This window comes from Tachysurus vachellii, chromosome 12, assembly GCF_030014155.1.
Source record: "Tachysurus vachellii isolate PV-2020 chromosome 12, HZAU_Pvac_v1, whole genome shotgun sequence".
Taxonomy (NCBI): domain Eukaryota; kingdom Metazoa; phylum Chordata; class Actinopteri; order Siluriformes; family Bagridae; genus Tachysurus; species Tachysurus vachellii.
In genome coordinates, this window is record NC_083471.1 from 11,070,068 (window position 1) to 11,093,837 (window position 23,770).

The window sequence follows — 23,770 nt, forward strand, 5'->3', positions numbered from 1 at the left end:
GTCATGTCATGCTACATATGTCATGCTACAGAGGGTGCCACAACATATGTCATGTGAAGTACTCACCCGTCCAGTTTTCCCTAAAATAAACAAAGTCATATCCATTAGAGATGAGCCGGATACTTGGCTGAAACGAGTATCCGGTACGGATAAAGCACTTCTGCCGAGTACGAGTATTATACGAGTAATATGAGTCAATATCTGTGCTCGGATTGTATGAAAATCATCATTGGCTAGCTGATTGTGTCAGCGTTCTGTGATAGGCTAGTCACAGCGCCCCTCCCCTACAGTGATAGGCTAGTCACAGCACCCCTCCCCTACAGTGATAGGCTAGTCACAGCGCCCCTCCCCTACAGTGATAGGCTAGTCACAGCGCCCCTCCCCTACAGTGATAGGCTAGTCACAGTGCCCCTCCCCTACACACATACAGATGTATTGTGTTGCTGTGTCTCGCTCTGCTCACTCACAGTCACACACAGAACAGCTCTCTGTCTCTCCCTCAGTCTCTCGGGTTTGTGGGTCTTTTCCGTTAACGTTTAGGGTTTCTTCAGCTTTTTACTTCGGGTTGTAACGTTAATAATACGTACTTACTAACCAGTAGAGTTCTGGTAAACGTGGGTTCGTTCAGACGTGGTGCTTGCTTGGTAGAATGTGACTCGCATTGCGTCTCTGCTTGTCGGAGATTTTTTCTTTTTTGAACTGTCTCTAACCAGTAACCAGACACTGTGTGTCTGACACGTTTTTGCTGTATTTCATAAAAACATAAAGGTAGTAAGCTAGTGTTATAAATATTACAAATTAATTATTACCGGTTAAAGCCCCGCCCATTTCAAGACAAGCCTACTTCCGGGTTAGGCCCCACCCACTCCAAGTCAGAATCAGAATCAGAATCTTTGCCTTACAAGTCAGCACAAAATTGGGTTTTTGGACTGTTCGTGGCGCTAGAGGGCTTTTTTTTAAAAATGGCTGTTTTTAGTGATTTTTCCGTTATAGCGCCACGAAGTGGCCAATCGCCAAGGTTTTTGAACCAAGTTTGAGCTCTCTAGGCCTTACGGTTTGGGCTGCACGACCGTTTCTAGGGCGGAATAATAATAATAATAATAATAATAATAATAATAATAACAATAATAATTAAAGCTGCAAGCAGCATTTCCCGGGTTCAAGCGTTTAAGGCCTTTAGGGAGTTTAAGGCCTTAAAGGATTTTCACATACACAAAGTGATTTAATTCTTGAGTTATTGACATTTTTTTTTTAATCAAAATTTCGACTTTTTTTTTTAAAATTATTGTCTTTGAGACTCCAGAGAATATTACTGGATTGGTCTTGATCAGGCGAAAAACCTAGGACTAGTTAGCAAAAGTAGGTTTCGGATAAAATGCGCGATAGCGAAAAAATTTAATGGCGGAAATGAAATTGGAGATATACGTTTTTTAAGTCATGAGCCAAGGATTCCAATGATATAAAGCACTTGAGATTTGGACATAGGGGTTTTAGGGGTTTAGGGGTTATGGGGACAAACACGTTTTGGGGCGCTGAAGCGATTCCGCTGAGATTTTGGCCCTGAGTAACTGTGACCAGTACTACCATCTGACCAAGTTTGAGCTCTCTAGGCCTTACGGTTTGGGCTGCACGATCGTTTCTAGGGCGGAATAATAATAATAACAATAATAATAATAATAATAATAATAATAATAATAATAATCCTAACAAAAGCAATAGGTTTCCAGCACTTCACGCTTGAACCCTAATAATAATAATTAAAGCTGCAAGCAGCATTTCCCGGGTTCAAGCGTTTACGGCCTTTAGGGAGTTTAAGGCCTTAAAGGATTTTCACATACACAAAGTGACCCACAATTTACAGAGGGTGGCACCCGCTCCTAACCTAGTGTCTCTAATACAGAAAAGCTTACCAACGTGTTGCACAATATATGTCATGTGAAGTACTCACCTGTCCGGTTTTCCCTAAAATAAACAAAGTCATATCCATAAAGCGAAGAAACACAAGCATCCAGATGCAGAACGAGTGACCCTCAAGTCACATATACAAAGTGACCCTCAAGTCACATATACAAAGTGACCCTCAAGTCACATACACAAAGTGACCCTCAAGTCACATACACAAAGTGACCCTCAAGTCACATACACATAGTGACCCGCAAGTCACATACACAAAATTTTAGGATGTTGAATGCATGGAATGCATTGGGGTTGTTTACCATGTTGCTATGGCAACATGGTAAACTCTGATTCTAGAGTTTACCATGTTGCTATGACAACATGGTAAACTCTGATTCTAGAACTGTGTTCGGACTGTGATGTCACACAGGATAATGAAGATTGACAGGAGATTGGTAGAGTCCAATGGTAGGGATCTGAAAAGATAGATAGTGGAGCAAAGAGAGAGAGAGAGAGAACAAGAACAAACAATCACCACGGTTTTTGAACTGTGACCTCAGTTTGACCTCTTAAGGCCTTTAGGGAGTTTAAGGCCTTAAAGGATTTTCAAAACTTTAAAGCCTTTCATGACTTTAGGGCCTTTCAAGACTTTAGGGCATTTCAGGCTTTTAAAGACATGTGGAAACAGATTTGATGTTTTCTAGACTTTATGCATCTAGATCAATTATGAAAAAGACCATTTATAGCTAATGCAATCCATTGGAAATATATGGTTTATATATCTTTTCAACAATTATAGTGCACATCACATTATTCACTTATATTATACAGGTCACTTGTATTACACTGCTCATTTACATTACACAGCTAACTTGCATCACACAGCTCACTTTTATTACACAAGTTACTTATATAACCCTGCTCAGTTTCATCACAGTGCACACTTTCATCGTATAGCTCACTGGCATCGCACAGCTCACTGGCATCACACAGCTTACTTGCATCACACAGCTCACTTGCCTCATACAGCACACTTGCATCACACAGCTCACTTGCCTCACACAGCACACTTGCATCACACTGCTCACTTGCGTCACACTGCTCACTTGCATCACACTACTCACTTATGTCACATTACTCAATTAACACACATTACTCACTCCATTATTTGTAACCTATATGCAATTACATCAGTAATGGAAAAGCCCATTTACAGCCAACGCAGTCCATTGAAAATACATGGTGTGCAGCTTTTTGCCAATTACAGCGCCACCTATCGTCCGATCAAGATAAAACTTGGCATGATCGTTAAAGGTCATATGTCACATGTGCTCAATGAGGGTCGTATAAATTAGCCTTTTCGTTTATGAGTTATATGCTTTGAATTATTTTTTGCCACGCCCATTTCATAAATAGTCCTTTAATGGCAAGCCAAAGGTTAAAGTTCCACTTCTTTTCGATAATTATTGACATTAAGACTCCAGAGAATATTACTGCACTGGATTGGTCTCGATCAGGCGAAAAACCTAGGACTAGTTCGCAAAAGTAGGTTTTTCACCTGATCAAGAATAATTAATGAACAATTTGATTGACAGCATTGGTCCAAGAGGCAAAGTTGTTCAATATGTGGACACCTATCAAATGATATAAAGCACTTGAGATTTGGACATATTGTTTAGGAGTTATGGGCACAAATGCGTTGAGGGGCGCTGAAGCGCCCCCTATTGGCCGATTTCGCTGAGTCCTTGGGCCTGAGTAACTGTGACCAGTACTACCATCTGACCAAGTTTGAGCTCTCTAGGCCTTACGGTTTGGGCTGCATGACCGTTTGTAGGGCGGAATAATAATAATAATAATAATAATAATAATTATAAAAATTATGAAAAAATAATTAAAAAAAAAATAAATGATAAAAAAAAAATTTAAAATATAAAAGCATTTCCCGGGTTCAAGCGTTTAAGGCCTTTAGGGAGTTTAAGGCCTTAAAGGATTTTACATACACAAAGTGACCCACAAGTTACAGAGGGTGGCACCCGCTCCTAACCTAGTGTAGAGATGAGCCGGATACTTGGCTGAAACGAGTATCCGGTACGGATAAAGCACTTCTGCCGAGTACGAGTATTATACGAGTATTACGAGTCAATATCTGTGCTCGGATTGAATGAAAATCATCATTGGCTAGCTGATTGTGTCAGCGTTCTGTGATAGGCTAGTCACAGCGCCCCTCCCCTACAGTGATAGGCTAGTCACAGCGCCCCTCCCCTACACACATACAGATGTATTGTGTTGCTGTGTCTCGCTCTGCTCACTCACAGTCACACACAGAATAGCTCTCTGTCTCTCCCTCAGTCACTCGGGTTCGCGGGACTTTTCCGTTAACGTTTAGGGTTTCTTCAGCTTTTTACTTCGGGTTGTAACGTTAATAATACGTACTTGCTAACCAGTAGAGTTCTGGTAAACGTGGGTTTGTTCAGACGTGGTGCTTGCTTGGTAGAATGCGACTCGCATTGTATCTCTGCCTGTCGGAGATTTATTTCTTTTTTAAACCTTCAGCTGTCTCTAACCAGTAACCAGACACTGAGTGTCTGACACGTTTTTGCTGTATTTTATAAAAACATAAAGGTAGTAAGCTAGTGTTATAAATATTACAAATAAATTATTACCGGTTAAAGCCCCGCTCATTTCAAGACAAGCCGGGTTAGGCCCCACCAACTCCGAGAATCAGAATCAGAATCTTTGCCTTACGAGTCAGTAGAAAATTGGGTTTTTGGACTGTTTTTTTAAAAAATGGCTTTTTTAGTGATTTTTCCGTTATAGCACCACCAAGTGGCCAATCGCCATGGTTTTTGAACTGTGACCTCAGTTTGATCTGTTTCACATGTGTCCCAGGTTTGGTGTTGATAGCTCATTTACTTCTTGAGTTATTGACATTTTAGTATAACTGGCTCCTCACAGTCCAAACATTTTGGGGCCCCTTAAGGACCCTGAATCAAAATTTCGACTTTTTTTCAAAAATTATTGACAATGAGACTGCAGAGAATATTACTGCACTGGATTGGTCTCGATCAGGCGAAAAACCTAGGACTAGTTAGCAAAAGTAGGTTTTGGATAAAATGCGCGATAGCGAAAAAATTTAATGGCGGAAATGAAATTGGAGATATACGTTTTTTAAGTCATGAGCCAAGGATTCCAATGATATAAAGCACTTGAGATTTGGACATAGGGGTTTTAGGGGTTTAGGGGTTATGGGGACAAACACGTTTTGGGGCGCTGAAGCGCCCCAAATTGTCCGATTCCGCTGAGATATTGGCCCTGAGTAACTGTGACCAGTACTACCATCTGACCAAGTGTGAGCTCTCTAGGCCTTACGGTTTGGGCTGCACTACCGTTTCTAGGGCGGAACAATAATAATAATAATAACAATAATAATTAAAGCTGCAAGCAGCATTTCCCGGGTTCAAGCGTTTAAGGCCTTTAGGGAGTTTAAGGCCTTAAAGGATTTTCACATACACAAAGTGACAAATAAACAAAGTCATATCGGTGAGTCTACAATCCTCGTGCTTCGCGCTTGAACCCTAATAATAATAATAATAAAAATCCTAACAAAAACAATAGGTTTCCAGTGCTTCGCGCTTGAACCCTAATAATAATGCTACTGTAAGTTGGTTACTGATATTCTTACAAATTTTATTTCCATGCCATTCTTCAAAAGACGCATTTGCAAACTTAACCTCAAACAAAATCTTTTTTGTGTGAGAAATAAAAAGTTTGTTTTCATGTGAGAAAACGTATTTATTCCTTTATGATTTAATTAAGATATTAGCAAGCAGTCGTATGCACATTGATTTCAGAATAAAATTCTAAATAAAATCAGAATTAAATCAGAATTAAAAACAAGAACACAAAGCAAAAGGCTAAACATTTCTCCCTGCAACATAAACATTACGCAGTGAAATCTAAATTATTTACAATTGAAAAATGAAATGAATATCATACAGTAAAAATTCCTCAAAGTAGAAAGGAAGCTAGCTTTTTGTGAGCCTTTGCAAAGGCTTTATCAGGCTGATTATTATTATGTTGGTCATGATAGCTAGCTAGGTTAAAATTTGTCTTCCATTGTTTTGGGGCCCCCTGTATTGGCAGCTTGGTGTACCTGGGATTTGAGCTCATGACCTTCTGATGAGTAGTCCAACACCATACTCACTGAGCTACCACATCCCCCAAGACACTGACCCTAAAGGTGAAATGTTTGACCAATGTGTATTGTTGTGTTTTGATGACTGAAATGTAAAATGTTCGTAAGGACTGTAAAGATCAATAAAATCAGTGGACTGGTTTTCTTCCCTGGCTTTGATTACATTGCTGAGCTAAAAGCTTTAAGCTTGGAGCTTTTGGATCATGTCTAAACAGTGTAGTGTTTGAGATGACAGTCGAGGGAGTTGAGGGAGTGGATGACAATCAGCTCCGTAGGGGCGATAGGTGTCTGAAGAAACACAGAATCCCAAAGGCGATAAAGAAATGAAAGATTTGTTTCATCCTCTTCAGAACCAGTGCTTCTGGGTTCCAATGATGATAATGGACATGATGACAGTGATGCTGATCCAAAGAATCCCACAGAAAAATACCTTCCCCCAGCACCTTCTGTTCTCCTGACGTGGATTTTCTGTATGGTTCCTCATGGTCCTTTCAAAAAGCATACTCTGCAAAGAAAAAAGAAAAATTACAAGACTGATTATGACTCTACATCACCAGAAGAAGTGAAGAATACTTGAAGGGGAAGCACTATTCTTTTGGCAGAAGCTTGGGATGAGGCACAGTACGGTCTTTATGATTTACAATAATAGCAGAAGAAAGTCTTCAGTTTCCAGGTGAGATTATTATTTATAAAATCACACGCACACATTTGAGCAGCTTGTTTGCTCTCTCGTCCAGCTCGTCTAGGTTTTCGTAGCGGTCCTCGGCTCTTTCCATGTTCTCCTGGAGGATGGCTTGAACATCCTCCACATTCTGCTTAATCTTGGGCAGAAGGTTTTGTTTTTCATCCTGGATATAAACACAACACATATTGTTTCCCCAGGCAATCACCTTCATTAACAACTCACCATAATTATATTCCCTGCATCATATCTATAAGTACTGCATTATCAGAACTGTCATTCATCACATCATCAGTATATGTTACACACACTATTGCTTCTGAGAGTGAGAGTGAGAGAGAGAGAGAGAAAGAGAAATAAACAGCTGTGTTATTTTTCAATAAAGATTTCACAGCTTCCAGTGTAGGAGAAGTGCAAAGGAGAAGTGCACTTACCATAATGTTTTTTGAGAAAAAAGAGAGATTATTTTAGTGTTACTGTTTCATTCAGCAAACAAAAGCACACTAGTGAATGAAGCAGAGGTTTGCAGAGTTTATTAAAAAAAACCAGGACAGTGGAGTCAGATGTGTGAGAGACATGTAGGAGATGTGTGAGAGACATGTGTTCATTCAGAAAGTGAAAAGTAGAACAGATATGAGATTTGTGATTTCTCACACTTCTCACAAAATCTGTTCAGATTACAACAAAAATTACACGTACGTCCACAGCAGCTCTACACTGAAACATGTTTATAATCCTCTTCTATGGCAAAATGACTCAATAGTATAAACTGAGGAATAAAATAAGAAATGAGAATAAGAGAAAAGAAAAAAGAAAAACCTACCATGACTGTCCGTGTTTTTTCTTTTTTTCCCCCTCTTGTTACTTCTGAAGGACTTCTGAAAGGCAGCTGTGAAACTCCAGCAGCTCAGATCCCGAGGGCTGTGTCTTATATTTTATTTCCTTATACACACGTGTATGGATGGGCGTGCGTGTGTGTGTGTGTTTAAGCAGGAGGGGTGTGCTAGCCTCTCAAATCATAACTGTCACTTTTCAAGGAAAAGTTTTTAAACTTGTGTGTGTATGTGTGTGTGTCAACCCTGTCTGGGTTGCCAGATTTATATATTTAATGTCTTAATGTCTTGGATCTCATCATGGTCGGGTGAAATCACATTGAGCACCCTCTTTCTTCCTTTCTTACATTTCTTTCTTTCTTTCTTTCAAACATCCTAGAAATAAAAAAATAATTATGCACATTTCCCATATTTCCCAAAATCAAGTAATACGTTTTGGAGATTTTTTTTTATTTTTATTATATAAACATTAGTTTTCTTTATGTGGGGCTTATAGTTCACGTTTGTTTCTACACAAAAGCAGTGAATCTGGCAACTCTGTATACTCTTTCCTCTCACATCCCTGAGCGTTCGTGTGTGTGCGCGTTTGTTTCCGTGTGTGTCCTCAGGGTAGTGTGTATGTGTGTGTAGGAGGAGGAGGGGCTTTACACTCTTTATATCTAGCATTGTTCTTAGCATTTATACTTTCACTTTTATTTTCTTATCTGTAGATGTGGGGAATCCCCAGCGAGGGAAAAATCTCAGTGCTAAATATTCCAAGATAAAAGTCTTGCTTCACTCTGGCATTTCCTCCGTTGGGTTTCCTACGATGGGTTTTCAAAGGGTTTTATTCAATCTTCATGACACCTAATGACTTATCACAGTGATACTAACACATCATCATCATCATCATCATCATCATCATCATCATCATCATCTTTTTTAGCAAGTCCCAAATGTAGACTGCAGTAGTCTGTAGTCGTCGTCCCCCCCAAAAAAAAAAATAAAAATAAAAAATATGACATAAAACATTCCAAAACGTAATATTTGAATTGCATAAAACATAGTAAATTATACATTGTAGTGCTGGTGGTTAGTAGCCTTATTTTTCTGAGATTTAATTTATGGTAAATTCGTTATTTTATAAAATGTCATAAAGCCGGGGCCCCCTGGCACCATCTCAGGGCCCCCAGTTTGAGAACCACTGGCCTAGACTACTTGTTCTGAGCAGGTGTTGTCAGTGAACAGGCTGTAAAACTGTTGGCTAAGTAACAGACACTCATGAAAAACTGATGCTGATTATCTGGGAGACATTCTCTAACAGCAGTCAGAATGTCATTGTTTGTGTCAAACAAGTTGTGAATTTGTTGTAACATTAAAACAGGTGATCATGACTTACATCCTTACGAGGATGATGCTGAACAATTATAGGATATGCTTTTTTTCATTGGTTGTTGCGTTAAATCGTACCCAGATGCAATAGTGCTATTTTCTGATTGGCTATTGTGTAGCCTCTTTTTTGATTGGCTGATAAGTGTCAGGCTCGACTAAGAACTCCAGGGGAGATGGGCTTTATTCCTGCCCGGTTCCATAGAGAGAGCGGTGCAGACAGATACATATTGGGTGCTGCAGCATATTAAATATATGATAAATAGTAAGTTGTTCTGTGTGAGAAATACAATGTGTGGCAGGAGAGCATGACAGAAGACCGAAATGAGTGACTGTCATGCTCAATGCGTGACACTTGGGAGCCCTGTGAAATCAACCAACAGCAAGGCAATCCCCTCACTTCCCTCACTCCCATCTCTCCCCCTCACTCCCTTAACTCCCATCTCTCCTTTTACTCTCCTCACTCCCATCACTCCCATCACTCCCATCACTCCTCTCACTCTCCTCACTCCCATCTCTCCCCCTTACCCTTATCACTCCACTTTTTGTATTTTTGCATAGTGCACTATTGTGTTTTCACTGTACACATAACAATAAATCAGAGCTCCAGTTACCACTAAAGTGACCATTATAATTCATTTCTTCTAACATTACATCCTGAAGTGTTTTATTCCTTTTAGTTTACATAATGTAACTTCAGACGTTTAACGACTTGTAGTTATATTTAATGTTGTGGAACATCCATGAAGCTCTTGTTCTCATTTACTTTACAACAAGTCAAGAGTCAAGAAGTCAATAAGCTTTTATTGTCATTTCAACCATATATAACTGACGCAGTACATAGAGAAATGAAACAACGTTTCTCCAGTACCATGGTGCTACAGAAATCAACACAGAGCTACAAAGAACAACAAAGAGCTAAGGATTGAAATTAAGTTGTCCTAGTGTCATAAAGTGCAACATGTGCAACCTAGTGGAAACAGTGCAAGACAAAAGACAGTGCAGACAGACAAAACAAAACACAGAACAAAAAAACACACACACAAAAAAAAAACAGGTAGCCCCAATCAGGGTGCATTCTATACAAAAAACTAAAAAGAACAAAATTAATGTATGTGCAAAACAGTTTAAGGAATGTGCAAGTTTGTGTGTGTGTATTTGTTCGGTATCACTTCAGTTCTGGGTGTTGAGAAGCCTGATGGCTTGAGGAATCTGTGAAGGCCCAAATGCTATGGTACCATTTCCTAGATGGCAGGAGGGTGAAGAGTGTGTGTGGATAATCACTGATGCAGCTGCAAAATACTCCTTATTTATGTTTCTTGAAGTTAAGGAGTTAAGCAAAATAACCCAGAGCTTGTTACCTTCCACATCATAAGCAGTTTTACAAAACGACATCCTCCAAAATGACAACATACAACTAATTATCACCTTGTTTTTCATTGTTGTGTTTCTTGGTTGCCAACTGCTTTGTATTTCATCATTTATGTACAGATAAAAAATGCAGAAAATTCAGGAGTCAACTGCATCCAAAAAAAAAAACACTTTCCCAAAAAAAGCCATCTTTCATGTGGATAATGACGTTATTGACAGGATTTGTTTTTGAAAACTGTCATTTAGCAATAAAACATGCAAACACACACCATACGTGATTTGACGTGATTGAACAGTAGGGAAAAATCCAGCTGAGAATTTCACAAAAATCCAAAGCAGTCAGAGCAGATGTCCAAGCAGATAAGTTAAAAAAAAAACCCTCACCACCTTTTTCCTGCTGCATCACAACACAATATAACTTCTGCTTTTGACTTCTGCTTCAAGTGTGGAGGTGATTATTTCCCTTTAACAGCCTTTTATTCCTGTACCACAGCAACCTGCTTATTATTATTCATTTAAACTGAAATAAAATTGGAAAATAATGATTAACATTATTTAATCATTCGTAAGCTCTAATGGGATCACTTGAGGTTATTCATAGGTGAACAAACATTAAAGTCAGTTTAGTTAAAAGTCACATGACACTCCTTCAAACAGTTTATTGACAAATAAATAATCCACATCCTCCTCTTCCATCTGTTACTTTTTTTTCTGTGTTTATCTGAAATGTACAGTCTGAACACACACACAGTACATCACCTACACAACACTCATCTCATTCACTTTCACCCACATACTCCACACACCACATTTTCTCTTCCGGCTGCTTAACCCCAATCGTAGAGTCTCGTCAGCACCAATGTAACGAGACACTGTTCCCTCCTCCATCACCAGGTCCTGTGTTTGATCTCAGCTAACTGTGGGTGTGGAGGTTCTCAGGATCATCTCTTTTTCTGCAGTGGTTTCTGGCAGGTTCTCACTATTGCTTTCACTTCTCAGAGGTGGATTGTCCTCTCACCTCACGCTCCTACACATTAACTTGAAGAACTGACTGTTTGCTGGGAAGAGATAATATTATTCTCTTCACCTGTCAGTCGTTTTATCATCAATGCTTCATTCAATTCATGTAAATATAAACAGGACCTTACAAAAATCCTGAATGTAGATCTGTAATGAAAAAGCCAGAGGTGACGGTGGTGAGGAAAAATGTCCTGAGACTCCATGAGGAAATAATCTTCAGTCTCAGAAATATATCAGTACTCAGAACAATATGGAGTAAGAGCAGATGTACTGACATCTTTGAATACTGACAGGATGAGAACAAGAGATTTTATTCACGATAGAAGGGCAGATCTGATGTGTACATACAGTCAGTTCATCCACACTACTGCACATTACTACGAAACAAACACTTGGGTCACCTGTAGATAAACAAAAGTTTGTCCAGATACCATTACCGAAAACTACACTCACATCTACAAAAGTAGAAATGACAAGGCTTGATGCAATAACACAGAACTACAAAACACTCCTGAGTAGTTTAAATAACAGTTAATCACAAGTTCTTCTCCAGTTTCTTGGTTTCTGAACCCGAATCTCTGTTCTCCTCGTTCTTATGTTGGCCATGATAAACTGATGATGATGATGATGATGATGATGATGATGATGACCAGAAAAACTCCAGCAATGATCTTCATCTTCCAGTTTTTAGAGGGCATCCTCGAGTTCTCAGCTTCTTCCTTCACTTTCAGTTTCCTTGATGTCTTTTGAAACCTTCTGCTCTGTGAACAACACAAAGAAAATTAATCATGATTCAAATTCCCTTTTTTTCCAGTCACAGCTTCAGCTCTGTATAAGCCTCTGATGTCTGTACTGATGCTAAACATCATTTATTTGGTAGAAAAATAAACGCTGATTCATAACTTCTGTTCTGGAAAAAAAGATGTTATTTTGTTGAACTGTTTAGTTTACTAAAACATTCAAGTTTTAGTAAAGCCTAAATCCTAAATTGAGTGATTGGGATTATATATTTACACTCTCAAGCAGTGCTTCAGCTCGCTCGTCCAAAACCTCTAGTTTAATGCCGCGATCTATGACCTTGTTATGGTTTTCCACCATGATACCCTTTGTCTCCTCTACACCCTCCTGAAGCTGCTGCAGCCGGCTTTCCTCTTTCTCCTGAACACACACACACATATATATATACACACACACACACACATTTTGTGATGCTCTGAGGTCATAACACATCAGGAACAAACAAACAAACAAATAAATGAACTGACAGAAGGCAAAGAGAGAGTCCTCTAGGATAAAAAATGGTCTAATAATATGATATAAGCCTCAAATTCTGTAACGTATTTAAATTACTCGACAATGTTAGCTGAACCAGATTGCAATAACTCCAGGAAGATTAGCTACTGGCTTTGTTTTGATGTGAAACTCACTATTCATTTTCTATTCATTTTCACTATTCTTTTACTTGATTTCATTTTTCATTCGATGATTTTTCACACTATTATGATTAATGTTTTGTTTGATTTATTGTTCAGGTGGTACATTTTTCATGTGGCGATTTACATGATTCATTTATTTCATAATTGATTATTCACATGACTCATTTTATTTTTGATAAATTTGTTTTACATTATTATTTTTACATTATTATTTTTTTTAATTTCTCACATCATTTAATTTGTCCTATGTAACTATTAACTTGATTTATCTTGTACATATAATTTTTTTCATGCACTTCATTTCTTTTCACATGATTCATTTTACTGTGATTCCTTTTCCACATATTAAAAATTATTCATTGTTATTATTTTATTAACATATGTTCATGTGATATTTCACACCTGCTTTTCTGACCTTTCATGTGTAATATTTGCTAACCCTGTCCCTTGACATGCCCACATTTAAACCGCACAAACCACAATTCCTTTTCAGCTAAAAATGTCATAAGACTTGCTAAGACACTTCACCCATGAGCCACACCCATATCTGTCATTTTGACATGAACATGCTATGTCAAGACTCTCATAATTCCTACTGTAAAAAAAACGACAATGGATTAAATTTTCTTGTTAAATTATACTCTAGATAGACACTCGCTGACAAAGTATTAGGAAGGCCTGCACCCCTAAGGTGTTCTATAATATAATTAGATAAATGCATTCATGTACACTCGTGATTCTGTTGAAGAAGAAATATTTTATAAGAGAAGCACAAAGCTTCATGATCAGACATTTTAGGATGGATATAAACCCTGTGTGAGACCTGTACAGACATGTATACCATTACATGCTGTGGGTATCTCATAGCAATTTATCTTACTGTGTATACTGATGAAGAGTGAAAGCAGACAAAGCTAAGGAAACTAAAGTAAAGCGACTACTATAAAAGTGAATATTACTTTACCATGTTGTTTCCCGCTTGTCTTAGTGATCTTGTCTGAACAGGTTCTGTTAAACAGTGTCTGAAAGACTCTCAGCAGTTTGATTTCTGTCGCTTGTTTCCTTTCAGATCTTCTCTCTGGTCTTCTCACAGCTCTCTTTGTTCTTCAACGGAAATGTGTTTACACACCTTACCTGTGTATGTCAACGGTTGCCAGATTGAGACCAGCAAACCAGATTTAACTCATCATCCGAAAGCACTTGATTTGCTCCAACAGGGTTTATGTTCACTTAAAATAGCAGCTGATATAAAGGGGAAAAATGATCCACTGATTTGCAGAATTAAAGTGTAATGTAAACAATTATCCGGGTTTAAAAAGCATTTTTCTATTAAATTTTCTATCTAATTCTGGTATTTCTGCATAACAGGAAACCTGAGAGAGAGAGAGAGCGAGAGCGAGAGCGCGAGAGAGAGAGAGAGAGAGAGAGAGAGAGAGAGAGAGAGAGAGAGAGAGAGAGAGAGAGAGAGAGAGAGAGAGGTGGTTGCAATTTGCAAGACAAAGTGTGGTTACGTATCTGTACAGGTGAGTAAACTTCTGTCTTCCAGATGCACTTCACACCATGACAGTGCAGAACTGTCTGTAACTGCAGAGACTCATCAATTTTAAAACAATCATTCTGCCCTCAGGTTCTTGTTTACTCCTCAATTCTCTGTTCTAATCCTACACCACTTCTGGCTCTGTTTGGTTGAAGAAGTTAAGCCTGCGGTTGAACAGCAGGGGGCAGCACTGACCTGATTAATGACCTGTCTCTCTCATCTGACCACCAGATATCCTTCTTAGGGCAGAGATGTTATATCCAGAGCCAATCCTGACCTCCCTGGGGTCCTAAGCAAAATTCTGCTAAGGGGCCCTTGATCCCTGATGGTTATTATTTACTGAGGGATGTGCATTCATATTGACCTGGCATTATGCCCATTCCAGTGTAAATCCATTGGTTTCCATATTGCATTAACGTTATTGTAACCTTGATTGAGAGACTATAAACATTGTCATTTAGGAGTGCTACAATATCACGCTACTTTTTGTACTGGTCCCAACACAGATGTTGCTGCTGGAAAGCGCGCGTCATTACGTGCACGATTGCACGCGCATATGAACGCATGTTCACGCGCGGCGCGGTTATCGAGCTACCGTTGCCCTTGGGTGTTTATTCACGCGAATGTTCACGCAATAAATTGTTGTGTGACAGACAGGACAAGTACTGCACTGTGAGCACTGCACAGCTAATTTAGCTAGTCAGATAGAGACTAGAGACAGAATCAAATCAACTTAACTTTACTGTTTTGCTCTTGCTGACATCAAACTTGAAAAGAACACAAGTTTACCTGATTGCTGTTCTCGCATTTTACTCTCATTTTGTTTCTTTTTTCTCTTTTCATGGCCAGATAGATAGCTCCGCTTCATATTGTCATCTACACAGTAAACATTAACACGCGCTGTAAAATGAGGCGGGGGAGGCGGGGCCTTGCGTAATTTGCGGGGCCCTACGCAACTTGCGTAGTGGCCGATCGGCTCTGGTTATATCACTTTGGCTTAGAGCTTCATTCTCTGGCTTTCTGTCCGTGTAAGGATCTAGATTTAAGGTTTGATTTATTTTTAAGCTCCAAATGGACATCTCTCCTGTAGCACCGACTCTTGTTCAAGCCTGAAAACGACGTTAAAACCCAGACTTTATCTCTATTAAATTGCTGAAATCGTATAAGACAAACAAACAAATACAGTAATGAGAAATCTATATACTTTATATTAAGACAAAATAAAACATCAGTCTAACAAATAAACTGACAACTCTCAAAAAAAAAAAAGGATGCTTTATATTAGCAGCACGAATTTCAGACGCACATATAGAACAATCAGAAACATCAGATACTGTAATGTTTGCAATGCTGAATAACAACAATGCCTTTTCTGGAGGTTAATTAACTTCTACAGACAAAAAGAATATTTAATGCTATAATTATAATGAGCTTGCACTCTAAGAAAAAAAAGGTTCCCTGTCAGTTCTCTTTCATTATTAGAATAAAAGGCTCCTTAGAGCCTTTAAAATTCAGTTTTAGTCAGATTGTACAAGATCCTGGTAGCATTTTAGCAGAATACTTGGTGAAAATAAATGGCTGTTTTCAACATCATAATCAGTGAGGACTAAAAAGTTTGTGTTTTTACACTTGAGCAAAATTTAGTGTGCTACATGGAACCTTTTTTTTTAAAGCGTGTTGACTCTACAGACTGTGTGAGGTTACTGCTCCGACACATCGACATGCCCAGTCCAAATTTATCTACAACCTCTATTCCTCAGTTTGAAGAGTAACCGTATGACCAGCATCGACAGAAAAGTTCTTCACTTTCACCTTCAGATCAATGTCCTGATCTTCCAATACACGTCTGTTTGGATAACTATTTACATTCAATATGTCACAGAAGCCACTTATGGACGATACTTTATGTAGAAATGGAAGCAAAGACAGCAAGTCCGAGTACCTTTAGATCCTCTGAGGTTTTAGCACAGGACAAATATGGTGCTTTAGTACAAGTCCCGCCACCTCCGTTTAACAAATGACCCGACTCTGTGGTTTCCTGAGCAACCCGCCGAAAGGAAGACATTTGTCTCCAGGTCAATTGGAGCCGCCCACCGATGGGTCCTTCTCGCCTGAGCTCAGGATGACGGCTGTGACAGCAGTGACGACCACTAGCACCACGACTCCAGCGATGACTGCCAGGATCACCTTCATCCTCATGTTCTCCCACTGCTTCTTTTGCTTCACCTGGTTTGCAGTTTTGGAAAAAACCTTGCTCTGAATGAAGAGAAGCAAAATGATAAGATACGTTTGAAAACATTTTATCCTACACCAAGCCTCCTTTCCTGGATTGCATGCAGAACTATTTTACAGAAGCAGGAAATAATCACCGGATTTCTTCATGTTCCCTTATCAGCTGGGTATTTTGGTAAACTTAATATTTATCTCCAAACCTCTGTGGAAACTAACTGACCTCACACATACACTTTTCTTAATCACAAAAGGAAATAGCTTCTAAAATTAACTGTATCAGCAAAAAAAGAAAATCAGGATGTAAATTCTATATTCTTCTCTCCCCGTAAACTCCAGCCTACAGTGTATTTATAGACTTGAATTTCACATTTCCTGTTAGGCTTCGGATCTGTGGAAAGGTTTATTAACTATACTATAGTCTGCTGAGAGGCCAGGAAGCATGATTAGTGTGTTTACTGGCCTTCCCATTTTCCGTACAGAAAGCTGGCAAAAAAAAAAAAACACACACACACAAGCGAGAAAGACGGGCAAGAGGATGTGACCTATCTACGTAAAAGAAAGGCTAAGAATAGAAAATAATAAAACAGTTCAGGATATCAGGAGAGCTCTCAGGAAAACAGGACAAATCTACTACTCGTGAAAGTTCAGAAAGTTGTTCGTTCACCTGTTCCAGTAATTGGTCAGCTCTGTTCTCCAGGTCTACCAGTTTCCCCTCACGCTCGCTGGCCTTGCTCAGATTCTCCAACATGATATCACAAACCTCATCCACATCCTGCTGAGCCTGCTGGAGCTGGCTTCGCCCGTTCTCCTGGACACACGCACACAACCATAAAAACACAAAACATAAAAGTGGGATATAACCAGCAAAAGGGACAAGATGGAAACGTAACAGATAAAAGAAAATGTGATGGTATACTAGGAAATTTTAAGGCATAATGAGATACTAGGAAATAGAACAAGATGATAATGTGTAAGCACATGAGATGAGAAAAGTAAAAGTAACACGACATCAAGAAATTGGATAAGATCTTTAAAATAAGAAATGAAGAGGAAGCAGGAAATACAGTAGGACAGGATGGTGAAAATAAACATATCAAGAAACAGGACAAAATGGTAACTGGGCACTAGAAAAATGGATGAGACAATAAGAGAGGACGTGACCAAGAAGCAGAAAATGGGACACGGTAATAAAGAGTAACTACATCCCAGGAAAAGGGACTAGACTGTTAAGTATAACAGGAGACCAAGAAACTCGAGAGACATGTGAAATAAAGAGGAAGCAGGAAATACAGTAGGACAGGATGGTAAATTGGAGAAACCAGGAACAAGGAAAAGACAGGATCATGATCGGACACTAAGAGAGGAAACCGGATGAGATGATCCAGACATAGAGAACCGGATAAAACAGAAAATTAGCGGTTATGAAGATGGACAGTAAAAGAAAAAGGAACAGTGTATGGATGCTGGAAAGCTGGTAATGGAAGAAGAAATAAAATAAAACAGGACTGTGTGTTTGTACAGCGGGACAGTAAAAGTCTAATGGTTTGATGTGGTGAATTTTGCTGTTCTGAGATGTTTCTTCTGAGACTTGATCTTTAACAGTAAGAGGTCAACATTTTCCAGTTTGTCTGTGACAAGGCAAGCTGGCATGTTTTTTAATGCTTTCATTTACAGAGGAAATAATAAGAGAGAGAGACAGAGTGTTTACGATTAAATTATGCAAGTGAGAACAGGAACTGACTTGTCTTGTGAAACTCCAGCTGTGTTTTGAGAAGAAGAACGAAATGCTTCTTGAACATGCTATTAAGTGAATGTACGACACTGAATGCTAACGAATTCTAGTAATTCATTCAGCTAAAATGGTGTGATAAAGCAGAAACCTCTCTTTTCTTTAAGACTGAAACTCAGCAAGGACAGAAGGAAAGACTTTAGCTGGATGTCGTCTAGGCTGGTTGCTGTAACTCTGGGAATGCAATTCTGGATATGTGCCTGTGTGTGTTGTGTCTCTCTTTCTCAAGCTAAACAAAAGACAGAACAGTTCTGAGCCACTCGGTGCCACCCAGACCTCACATGCTGTGCTCCATGTGACTGTGCAGTGGGTCTATGACTCCCTCTGACTGTGCATAGGCCTTTAAACACGTTGACCTGATATGACCCCTCAATGCATTAGCACGATCGTTAGATGCCCAAACACAAATGCTAAATGCTGGCATGTGCACAGAAAGATAAGTATCCACCCAGAGGAACTGCGCTCAGACTGAGGCGGGAGAATTATGAACATCCGAGCCAACCCGGTCTAATTTTTCACATTTAGCTGCCTCGCTACTTATCAGTGATGGATGTTTCCTTGCCTTAAAAACAGGAAATGGCTGAGTGTGAGAGTTAACAATAATAATAAGATGATAACGAACACCCTGCACATACACACATAACCATGAACGCTTTTACAGGTTCACTGAGGGCACAGCGGTGCACTTTCCACTGGTCATTACACAATACACTGTCCTCCAGCATCAGTCTACATTAGACATGTTCCAAACCCCACACACTAATCACTATATAGAACACTACACACTGGAGGTGTTCCAAACCCCACACACTAATCACTATATAAAGCACTACACACTGGAGGTGTTCCAAACCCCACACACTAATCACTATATAGAACACTACATACTGGAGGTTTGGAACATGTGTTCTAAACCTGTAAAAGTGTCTGAGGGTGGCGTTTTCCTTTCAAAATATCCAGGGAATACAATGAATATAGTGAGTGTAAAAGTGGGCAAGAGCAGGAAGTACCCTTCAAAACATGTCCTCTAGTCTCTTCCTTCCTTTCTCTCTCTCTCTCTCTCTCTCTCTCTCTCTCTCTCTCTCTCTCTCTCTCTCTCTCTCCCCCAGTGTCCTATCTTTTATACCATCTTATTTTTCTCTCTGAAGCATGAGATCAGTTGCAGTAAATAAACCATATATGTGTGTGTGTGTGTGTGTGTGTGTGTGTGTGGACTTGAACTACTATCCAGTCCTTATGTAACCTTAACTACTCAGTTATTATCTTTCACACAGGCAGCAGATTCTCTCTCTCTCTCTCTCTCTCTCTCTCTCTCTCTGTGTTTGTGTGTGTGTTTATTTGTGTATGTTGAGTTAAAGGAGGGTGTGGACTGACACAATAGAAATAGAAACCCGACGACAGAAAAGAAGAACAGAACTCACCATGTTGCTTTCTCTGTGTCACTGACGTCTTCTAACGGACACCAGAAAGACCTCAGGTTGCTCTGGTCCTGATTTCTGACTTGTAGTTTTCTGTCTTATTTCTGTGCGTGTGTGTGGGTGTGTGTGTGTGAGAGAGTGAGCTCTCGCCTCTCACCCTTAGTCTGGAGCTCAGTGCTCTGCGTTTGGTTTTTTAAAGGGCGTTTTGTTGCTCTGTGGTCGCACACGTGTGTGATGCAGCCTCTTGTCTTCGGTTGCCAGATTGACATAAAATAATAAATTCACAGGAATTAATTTACTAAAATTCAGAGGAATTTTCATGAAAAGGGATAAAATGAACATGCTACTGTGAATAAAATAAAAATATGACAATTTTTCAAAATAACATTTTTTACATGTTAGAATGATGATGATGATGATGATGATGATTATGATGATGATGATGATGATGATTATTATTATTATTATTATTATTATTATTATAACATGCTATGAGCTGTCATGGTTACGGCATGGTAACATTTCTTGTTGTCATGGTTATATCTTTATATTTTTTATAATTTGTAAATTTTATTTCTGATTTAAACATGTGCTTCTGACAGAGGTGTCAAGTAACGAAGTACAAATACTTCGTTTCCTTACTTAAGTAGAAATTTTGAGTATCTATACTTTAATGGAGTAATTTTTTTTTAGCATACTTTTTACTTCTACTCCTTATTTTCACGCAATTATCTGTACTTTCTACTCCTTAAATTATAAAAAATAGCCTCCCATTTCATTTCGGCTTGTCATCATTCAAAAAAAAAAACAAACTATCATGATAAATCGCGCCACCCAGATAGAGTGAATGTGATTGTGGTTGGATGAGAAGTATAAACATATTCCGACACCCTATTGGTTTGTACGCGACCCATCGCACATGCACATGACACAAATCACGTCACACTTCAGTTACCCAACGCTGGACATAACAGAAGAAGATGTCCGTGACAAAGGCTCAAAACTCAATGTCTCAACAAACAAGCACCAGCACCAGCGAGGTACAGTAAGCTGTGCTATGTATGCGCTGTAAGCTATGCGCTGTAAGCTATGCGCACCCAAATACCAAATTATATTGTTACTATATGCAATATTTGTAAGTTAATTGTGCAAAGCTATAATCTACAGCTGGTTGATAAGTTATGTACTAAAGATAGTCATGATCCTGTCTGTGTATGAGAGTGCACACGCCTGTATGGGGCCCTATGGGTCCTTGTAAAGAGGTAATAGGCCCAACTATTAGCCAAATGCTGTTTAAAATTATTTTACTGCTAATTTTCAGTCATGCCAGCAGCTGCTTGTGGTCCTAAAACAGCTTTAAATGGATAGTTAACCCAAAAAGAAAAATTCAGTCATAATTTTCTCATCCTCATGTTTTAAATCTGTATGTTCAGTTGATTTGATTCTGTCTCTAGTCTCTATCTGACTAGCTAAATTAGCTGTGCAGTGCTGCCAGTGCATCTCCTGGCCTGTCTGTCACACAACAATTTATTGCGTGAACATTCGCGTGAATAAACGTCCAAGGGCAACGGTGTTTATAAACGGCAGCTCGATAACCGCGCTGCGCGAGAACATGCGTTCATATGCGCGTGCAATCGTGCACGTAATGACACGCGCGCTTTCCAGCAGCAACATCTGTGTGGGGACCAGTACAAAAAGTAGCATTATAGCACTCCTAAATGACAATGTTTATAGTCTCTCAATCAAGGTTACAATAATGTTAATGCAATGTAGAAACGATGCAATGTATATATAATTATATATAATATTTTGTTATATTTTACTATTTTCTGCTTATTTCAGATAATGTTAATATTCATTTTAAATTCAATTGCTAATATCAAACTCAAAAATTTTATTTTAAATATTCCATTCAATAAAGATTTGTTTATACCTCATTAAATTCTGTATTGTTTTACTCTTTGATCGAGAGATGGAGCAAACTTTTTTAAAATGAGGGAGGTTTGTAGTGCAATGGGGTGTCAAGTGTGAATGTGTGGCAAATGGTTTACATGGTTCACGGATCAGGTAGGAGGGCCCTGCAGCAGAATTTTGCTTAGGGCCCCAGGGAGGTCAGGATCGGCTCTGAAATCAGCCTTATCATTAGATTTAATAAATTATTCATGAGTTATAATAAGTAACAATAATTTAATTAGTGTATCAATTCAAATCAAGCCGAACACTGTGAGAAATCTTGGCTCAATCTGGCAACCGCTTTTACCCTGCAGTCGTTTCCCAGCGCAAGCGCCGTCCCCCTCCACCCCTCCTCTATGTGAGCGAGGCAGTAAGTGTGTGCAGGAAAGAGATTTTCATGCTCACTAACAGCTCCATCCAGTTGCCCGGATCAGACTGCAAGAAGAAACTCTATTTCTGCCCCAATTACAAAGCATTATATCATGGTCACTGCGGGGGTATTAATGGAGCTGGGGTAATTGGAGATGATTTCACACTTTCACTTTTTATTTCCTGGCGCTGTGGAAAAAACCTGAGTGCACTGAAGAGAGACGTTACATTAACGTGGGTGTTGCTTTCTCTGTTCTGGTATTTCCTGCAGGAGGATGATGTTCTGTACTTATTACTAAACGAAACAGAGTATAGACCCATTTTTAATTTGTTTTAAAAACAAAACCTTCTGATTGTTCAGCATATTTACTTCACATCTGGAAACGGATAGTTAGGGATGATCTTTGGAAACATCTATGTTCCTCGACAAATAGACAAAAGTAATGACACCCTATAAAAGAAGTATGTGCTAAGTCACATTTCGGGACCTTCGGGATTCTAGTAGTCATTTAATGACTTTAATTGCGTCCATAAGCTCCGCCTCCTTCACAGTATTTTATGTTGAACATTTTCATATGAACTCCTTCTGCTATGTTAGTTAGAAGAAACATGCATGCTTTCCTCTTTAAATGTGTGTTTTCTTCATAAAGTTGATGTGTGTTAAGAGTGTGGAAGTGACTGTGATGTGGTGAAATAACTGAACTGGCAAAGTTTGTCTAAATTTCATAAGAGGAATCGGGGTCATAGAGGCTGTTTTCTCTTTTACAAAAAGAATATTAATCCACGATTTATGAGAAAAAAAAGGGCAAGAGTAAGGTTCAGGGTATGTCAGGAAGTGTAGAAACACACACACACACACACACACACACACACACACACACACACACACACACACAGCTAGTGAGTGTGTAAGTGGGATTTCCAGAAATGTCACTAATGGAATTACAGTAAATGATTCTTTATCTGAATCATGCTGTTGTGTCTAATACAATGGTGTATTTACACTCTTGGGAGACACACGCAGACACAGACACACACACACAGACACAGGCACACACACAGGCACACACACAGGCACACACACACACACACACACAGACAAGGCGTGACACCAGCACTGTGAAAGCTACTTATCCTCCTGGAACAATAAGTTTATTCTTTCTCCCACGAGTGACAGAATACGAAGCGTCTCAAACAGCGCATAGATTTTCACGAGTCCTTCTTTGTCACAGACGGTGTGTAGAATCTGCTTCCTGAAACATGTGACACTTATTGCAACTTAGTCCTACACCCAGGCTAAATATAAATCTAATAGAGTAAAGACACAAAGGACAAATGACAACAAGCACAAAACAGTTGTGTATGGAATATAAATACAATAATAATGAAACCCAGGGATAATGAATGAAACATTGGCTTCTGACCTCTCAGAATCCACTTATAAATATATATAAATGCAAAGAATTATAAAGTAAACTAAAACTATAAGTACAAGCTGTACAATAGGCCATCTTTTTTAAAATCTTTTTTTTTCACATTAGCAGTTATTTAACAAAATGACTGAGCTACTATGTGAACAAAACAAGCATCAAATATTAAAGTTATTATTATTATTATTGTTGTTGTTGTTGTTGTTGTTGTTGTTATTATTATTATTAATATATAAGACTT

General features: G+C 38.9%; 2 protein-coding genes across 2 annotated transcripts; both read right to left on the reverse strand.

Moving 5' to 3' along the window:
- Positions 1-11,660: 11,660 nt before the first annotated feature.
- Positions 11,661-14,409, reverse strand: LOC132855089 (uncharacterized). The gene is made up of 3 exons (XM_060883823.1): positions 13,766-14,409; positions 12,380-12,523; positions 11,661-12,126 (listed from the first exon to the last, which is right to left on the reverse strand). The coding sequence occupies exons 1-3, from the start codon at positions 13,766-13,768 to the stop codon at positions 11,959-11,961; spliced, it is 315 nt and encodes a 104-aa protein (XP_060739806.1). The 5' UTR covers positions 13,769-14,409; the 3' UTR covers positions 11,661-11,958.
- Positions 14,410-15,600: 1,191 nt separating this feature from the next.
- On the reverse strand, positions 15,601-19,945 carry vamp5 (vesicle-associated membrane protein 5). Its single transcript, XM_060883822.1, has 3 exons — positions 19,781-19,945; positions 17,235-17,378; positions 15,601-16,594 (listed from the first exon to the last, which is right to left on the reverse strand). The coding sequence occupies exons 1-3, from the start codon at positions 19,781-19,783 to the stop codon at positions 16,415-16,417; spliced, it is 327 nt and encodes a 108-aa protein (XP_060739805.1). The 5' UTR covers positions 19,784-19,945; the 3' UTR covers positions 15,601-16,414.
- Positions 19,946-23,770: the final 3,825 nt, after the last annotated feature.